The sequence below is a fragment of the Etheostoma spectabile genome, unplaced genomic scaffold (genome assembly GCF_008692095.1).
Source record: "Etheostoma spectabile isolate EspeVRDwgs_2016 unplaced genomic scaffold, UIUC_Espe_1.0 scaffold270, whole genome shotgun sequence".
In the NCBI taxonomy this organism is placed as follows: domain Eukaryota; kingdom Metazoa; phylum Chordata; class Actinopteri; order Perciformes; family Percidae; genus Etheostoma; species Etheostoma spectabile.
This window is the reverse complement of record NW_022605574.1, coordinates 323,099-330,767: the sequence shown is the minus strand read 5'-3', so window position 1 is coordinate 330,767 and position 7,669 is coordinate 323,099. Positions and strand designations below refer to the sequence as shown.

Sequence of the window (7,669 nt, the reverse complement as noted above, 5' to 3'; positions counted from 1 at the left end):
ACAGAATATAAATATAAATGAGATACTAGAAAAAATATACATATAGTATACATAAAATAATAATAATAATAATACTAGGAATAAAATATAAGAATAAAATATAAGAACAGATATTTCAATATATACAAGATGGGAAAAAAAATGTGCAACTGCTTAAATAATATGCTAAATGTGTGCTAAAATGTAAATGAACCAATGGTGCAGGTTGCCCTTAGTGATCAGGTGACGATTGGCTGTCGCTCAGTAAAAAAACTCTAAATTAACATGCCTACTTTTCATGCAGATAAAAATATGCACTTTACTATGTAGACTGACTTCTGATCTCTCGCCCTCTCAGCTGCCACCCTCTGTCCGGGGAGTGCACCTGTGCAGCGGGATGGGCCGGGCTGTACTGCAACGAGACCTGTCCGCCCGGTTACTACGGCGAGGGCTGCCGGGAGCTGTGCGCCTGTGCCAACGGAGCCGACTGCGACGGCACCACTGGAGCTTGTCTGTGTGCTCCGGGGTATATAGTAAGTGCCAACGACACAAAGCCGTGGTGATTCATATCTCCCGTTGATAGAGCTTTCCAATTTGCTAAATCATCCTAATCACATCACCGCTGCCCATTAACATCCGGAGCTGCAGGTGTTTCATGAGATTGCTTCTGAACACTGTAACCTCTGTTAATGTAAAGTAAACAGATCATTTGAATCAGTTTCTGTTTAAGTTGTCACAAGAAGCTCCTGCTGGAGACACTGTTTCTCCGTCTTTTGGTTTTAAGACAAACAGTGTTTCTTTGAGATGAACAGGAGGCTTAAAAGGGGCGCTATGCAGTTTGGCCATTTCTTCGCTGTTTTCTCTCTTTTTGCTGCCATTGTTCTCTATATAGCCCCCCCTACAGGTTTCTCTATAGAGCCCCCCCTACAGGTTTCTCTATAGAGCCCCCCCACAGTTTTCTCTATAGGCCCCCCCTACAGGTTTCTCTATAGCCCCCCCCTACGGTTTCTACTAGAGCCCCCCTACAGGTTTTCTCTATGACCCCCCTACAGGTTTTTTCTATAGAGCCCCCCCTACAGGTTTCTCTATAGAGCCCCCCTACAGGTTTCTCTATAGAGCCCCCCCTACAGGTTTCTCTATATAGCCCCCCTACAGGTTTCTCTATAGAGCCCCCTTCAGGTTTCTCTATAGAGCCCCTACAGGTTTCTCTATAGAGCCCCCCCTACAGGTTTCTCTATATCCCCCCCTACAGGTTTCTCTATAGAGCCCCCCTTCAGGTTTCTCTATAGAGCCCCCCTACAGGTTTCTCTATAGAGCCCCCCCTACAGGTTTCTCTATAGAGCCCCCCCTACAGGTTTCTCTATAGAGCCCCCCTACAGGTTTCTCTATAGAGCTACTGTAGATGGCAGTTTGAAGAAGCAGGCTGGATTACCAAAACGGAAGCTAAGCAATGTCCTGCTGTGGACGGGGGCAGCAGCTAAGCACATTTAGACACCTAAAACATCTATATCAGTTTAAGTGTGTGCTATTTTTAGAATATTTTCAGCACTTGCTGTCAGACAGTCCTTTACAACGGGGAACTAATGTAATAATAATTTATACCTTTATTAATCCCGCAAGGGGAAATTACAATGTTGGTGGTACCTTTACTAATACATTGCAGCAGCTGCAAGTATACGAAGCAAATATACCTTTTAATCGATAAGAATTCAGTTTTATAAATCTTAAAGTACGTAAAAACAAGCTTTTAACAAACAAATATGGTCTTGTGTCTAGGGTTGGGTAACCTTTTGTTTTTTTCCAAATACCGGTCCTAAAACTTTTAAAACGGCACCTAAACCGATACTAAAATAAAAAAAGATTAAAAAGATAAATAAATAAATAGATCATCAAACGACAGCCGGTAACATTTATGAGCGGCTTGGCTACGGCCATGTGGTCTAAATGTAATGATTTATTAAAATGTAATAATTCAACGTGTGTGTTGTTTTTCTGACAACGACACTACTTATGTCTCCACCGCACCATTAAATCTGCATTACATCCCAAAACAACATCTACATTTCTGGGTATTTAAAAAATAAAATCCTGGAGTCATTCATCTGGAAGTTTAGTACTTTGTTGAGGTGCCTGCTTCGGTTGAGCTTCTGTCCAGCCGACATGTGATGATGATGATGATGATGATGGTGATGATGATGATGTGTGCATATTGTGTGCCCGGCTGTGCAGCAGGTGTGGAACACGCTCTATAACCTGCTGAGGTTCATTTATCAGGGGCTGTTGACTCTGCAGGTTTAGTCCTAGAGTTCCTGTGGACTGTATGTCTTGTGATGGAGAAAGGCTACTGCAGCTGCACACCCCGTGATATAGGTCAACCTGAAGGAGACCGAGAGCGCGTCGATTTCAGGGCAGGGTTGTGTACGTAAGCAGTAGAAAGAGTGTCGGCGGGAGTAGAGTCACTTTATCCCACGCTCCATGTTCAGCCTGTGTGTTTGTGTGTGGACTCGCTATCATTGGGAGACTAACTGTACAATAGGGCTACTTTTTGGTAGTTGTACATGTTGGTAAATCATTAATAAATGATGATGTGTATCACGCTTTATACAAAGGTTCCCTTATGCATGTTGGATAAAAAAATCTTAGCAACTCATTAGTGAATGGTGATGTTTTACACTTGAAGTTTTTGCCGTTATAAATGCTGAACCAATGCCAAGGATGCTGGCTGATGGAGAGACCAAGCGAGGTAAATCTCCAGCTTAGCAGTACAGAAACATGGGGCTCACCCTTTTTAATTTAATGAGTTACAACATCTTATTAAAGGTACACAAAGCAAAGAATTTCTAATCTGCATTTACATTGGACGGGCAAGTCCAAGGACGCTTTCGGGTCCTTCTGTTACGCCCCTAAAGAAAGGGGAGAAATAATCCCGAGAGCGGTACGGTTTTGATTCCTCACTGAGAACTTTAGTGTAATGAGGAAAGACCGCGACTTCCCCGAGGAACTCTGGTGGAGACCAAAGCAGTCGATCTCACCCTCATAGATTAGGAGCATCTAGTAGATCACAGATTAATACTTTGACCCTTAATATTACGCACCACAAAATACAGTAATCTATATACACCTTCCTCTTACAATTTTTACCCTTTGTGCGCTTGACGGATTTGAACTTTTTAACACAATTTTATATGAATTATATCAATCTCTATGAACTAGTACTGAGTGCATGACCCTGGTGTTCATTTTGAATGAAACTTTCAGGGCGTGGTTCAGGTACTTATGAGGATATATCCTCATAGATTTGGGATAATTGGATAATGAGTATATGATTTATAGTGAAATGTGTGTATTGCCACTGACCTATCTCACGGGAATTTGAGCCGGCGCAGCTATAGTAATAATAATAATAATAGTAATAATAGTAATAATAATAACTAAAACAGACAAACATAGAAGAGTTCTAGCACTTTGCGGTTTGAACCTTAATGAACTTTTTATAAGGTAGTCATATTGTAAAGTGGTACCAAGTTGGAAGTAGAAACAGGATGAATTGTAAATGTTGGATTTATAATTTTCGATAGATTCAGGTCAAGTGTTGATGTTAAAGTGGCATGTAGCAGTGTGGGGGGTTTCTGACGGGTATGTGCAGCAGTAACTGGAGGGACTCTGTGCCCCCCCCCCCGGTGTGGGATCCTACAGTGACTTAGCGGAGAGCAGAGACGAGACACGAGGAGCACAGAGATGACAGCGACTTTGATAAGTGGACGGAGAACATCAGGGATTTTCAGCAGATGATAGTAGGACGACGCAGCGGCCGAGTGTCCGTTTGGTTTGGAGCAGCTTGATTCAGATAGAGGGGGCTTTCTGCGGAGTGTTGTTGATTGAAAGGGGATTTATTCTGCACTGGTGACTCACAGTTTGATTCTCCGTGTGTCACCGCGTGGACGTGAAACCGGCTTTAAACTGAATTTCTGGTGGTTTTGTCAGCGCTATGCACAGTTTCGATCGATACCTTTAAACGTGCAATTCTGAGCCAAGTTATGAAATCTACCCGACTGTCTGAACAAAACAACTGATATGAGGAACTGTTTCAGGGAAAAGGACAGAATAACAGAAAGAAAGTTTTTCTTCAAACTCTCTCTCTCTCTCTCTCTTCTCAGTTATACTGACAGTACACTAGAAAACTTGGAAAATACTTTTAAAAGAGGTCTGACACCCTCTCAAATCTAAAGACAATGCATCATAAGTCACAGATAAGATTTTTCACTACAACTGGATTCCTTTTGAGATTATTTCCCATTGTGCTTCTGGGGGAAATTTCCAATAAGAAAAAGCTGTTGAATGGAGCAGAAACAGAAGCAGCTGCCTTTGTTTGTGCAGCGGTTTGTTTTCGAAAAATCAGACAAATAGAAAAAGAGAAGACACTGCAGAATGTGGACACCACCCGGTTTGGTCTCCACTCTGTCACGCTACAAATGGGACATGTCAAACAGGAACTCTTGTTCACTCCACAACTCCACCAGCTTCTCCTCCCAAGAGAACCGAGATTTGTTCTAGTGCCTCCCTATATAAAATCCAGACGGCTATCTAGACTATCTGTCCAATCAGAGTTTTCTCTCGCACAACTAAACCAACTTTTCACAGCGTTCACATGTTCGACCAAAACAAGTTCCTGCCCGAGACTATTTTGCAGAAGCGCTGTCCAGCACTCAAGACGATTGGGATTGGCTTAACTGCCCATATTCTGCTCATTATTTCACCCTGTGTGTTGAGCTCTATTTTTTAGCTACAGAGTGAGGCATCTCACTTCTGTTCCATCTTTGTTGGGATCCCATGAGCAGAACTAGGTAAGGACTACTAGCCAGTCAAGCAGAGTATGAGGCCCTGACAGTATTAGGTAGGACTACTAGCCAGTCAGAAGCAGAGTATGAGGCCCTGACAGTACTCGGTAAGGACTACTACCAGTCAGAAGCAGAGTATAGGGCCCTGACAGTACCTAGGTAGGACTACTACCAGTCGAGCAGAGTATGAGGGCCCTGACAGTACCTAGTAAGGACTACTAGCCAGTCGAAGCAGAGTATGAGGGCCCTGACAGTACTAGTAAGACTACTAGCCAGTCGGAGCAGTATGAGGCCTGACAGTACCTAGGTAGGACTACTAGCCAGTTAGAAGCAGAGTATGAGGGCCGTGACAGTACCTAGTAAGGACACTAGCCAGTCAGAAGCGATATGAGGCCCTGACAGTACCTGTAAGGACTACTAGCCAGTCAGAAGCAGAGTATGAGGGTCCTGACAGTACCTAGGTAAGGACTACTAGCCAGTCAGGAGCAGAGTATGAGGGTCCTGACAGTACCTAGGTAAGGACTACTAGCCAGTCAGGAGCTGAGTAAAGGGAAAAGCATAATATGAGCACTTTAAAGACGCTGTAAAATAGCCTTGGGAAGTAACTTGTTTTTGTGGAACGTGCTCGTTCAAAAGTCCACAAAACCTTCACGCTAGAAAGATGCATTCGTTATTTAAAGGTTCCCTCTGGAGATTTTGACCTCTAGTGGCGCTATGGGGCAGCTACCAATTCCCATTATTAGAATGTAACAATTCTTATGAATTCATTTATATTGCACTTTTCAAAACAGATGTTACAAAGTGCTTAACGTGATAATAAAAACGGAGGTGACATGATACACAGTCCCGCCAGTGGTGTCAAATGCAGCAATGTGACAGCAATGGCAGGGAAGAAGAAGACCGCATGCTATTTATTGTTATTTAACGTGGACGTAAACGATGCAGGATCTTAAAAAAATGCTTAATGTGGAAAGAAATACATCAATCAGCTGTTAGACCTCAGGGATACACACGGTTACATTTGTGAGTGATGCAATCACACTTTAATCAATTTGTTATTCCACACATAACAATCAGCGCTATTTATAACAAGAAATGCAATTAAGTAACACGTTACGTTAACCTGACTTGGAACTTAGTTAATTAAAAAGTGAATTAAATTGTGATACTGTAAAACAGCCTACATGCAGAACTGTTTGAGGTACGTAGATAAAGGGAAAAAAGCTGCTGTCAGCCACCAGAAGACTTCACTCACATCCACCATGATCAGCAGATATGAAGAGGATGAAGTTTGATGATGATGATGATGATGATGATGATGGATTCAGCCTGAATATGTTTTATGTCCAAAAACTAAGAAGTTTGAAAGCAGATGGTTGAAAGCAGATGATTATCACTTAATATTGAAAATATGTCTTTCCTGATAAGACGTATTAGATTAAAACAGCTTATCTGACATTGTCAATCCTTTTACCACTGATTAGTGATTTTGTTCTTTCCAAAAAATACTTTACAAGACAGAAACCACTCAAAATGAAAAGCCACGTCTCTTTAAATGTACAGTGGGCGTAAAAAATTGTTTCTAGATAACTCCATTAAATTGATTATTATTACTCCTTTAGTCCCTAAATGTCCACAGACCTTCTCCAGCTGGTCCTGCGTCGTCTTGGCTTTCTTTCCCCTCGTGGGGTCCCAGGCTAAGGCCTGTCTGGAGGGGGGTTTCATCGCGGTAGGCCCAATCCAGCCCCGTGTTTGTGTAGCGGTTGTGTACCCTTGTGTGTTGTATACAGTATATCAGAGAACTTATAATAAGGGGAGAACTTCCACTCTCTGGAAACCTCCGGCCTCTGAACTGGTTGCAGTTCCACTCTGGTTCCATGTGAGGGCGCTCACGGGCGAGTGCAGAATGAATGGAGGTCTACGGAGCTATACCCCTCAAAATCCACTTGACGCAGGATATCCTTTTTTTTGTCTAGTAATTTGGATGTTGAAATCGAAAGGGGAGGAAAAGAAAATACTCACTGCTGGGTGTTTGATTTTTTTGAAGTTGTTCTTTGGACGGCGAGCTCTGAGTCACTTCCTTTTTTCTCTCGAGGCATCAACATCACAGCGGACAAGTTAGGCTCTCCCTGTCAATACATGTAATAGAAAGAGGTTGGCCAATGTTTTAAAGACCACGCCAAAATACTCACACACACACACACACACACACACACACATACACACACACACACACACACACACACACACACACCAGTCTTTCAGTGACCAATCAACCTTCATTAGCAGAATGAACTTTTGACCTATAATCCATGTTGAACTTGTAAAAACTACAATCAAATCTGAGTTTTCTCAGCGACAATCAGGCGACAGAGATACATTTAGCCATCTAGCTCCATTGACTCCCATTCATTTTGCACTTGCCCGCGATCTCCCCCCCCCCCACACACACACACGCACAGTGGAACTGCAACCAAATGCGGTACAATGGGGCTTCATAGGGAGTGAAAAGGCTCTCTGCAGACAGGCTCTGGGGCATATCAGTGGTGAAACATACTGTTTTTTTTTCTCTTTGGCTCCAACCAGTCGTGTATTACCTGCTGAGGAACACAGGGTAACTCTTACAGTAGTTGTCCCCAGTTTGTTCTAGCCAGTCTCACACCAAATGTTACATGACAAATAAGAATGTAATGAATTTAAGCTAAAATAAAACTAGCGAAAATGTCACATGTTGACAACAAATGAGCAGAAAAACACCATTTAAAACAGTAAAGAAACAAAATGCTGAAGATAAATAAATACAAAACACAGTTTTAGCCATGAAAAAGCCCCCCCCCCCCCCCCCCCCCCCC

The 7,669-nt window shown here is 42.6% G+C and overlaps 1 protein-coding gene across 1 annotated transcript in view; it reads left to right on the top strand.

Moving 5' to 3' along the window:
* Positions 1 to 7,669, top strand: part of LOC116685771 (multiple epidermal growth factor-like domains protein 11) — a 166,581-nt gene that overhangs the window by 117,401 nt on the left and 41,511 nt on the right. Inside the window, 1 exon segment of the mRNA XM_032510698.1 lies at positions 338 to 512. Coding sequence (XP_032366589.1) covers positions 338 to 512 — 175 coding nt within the window.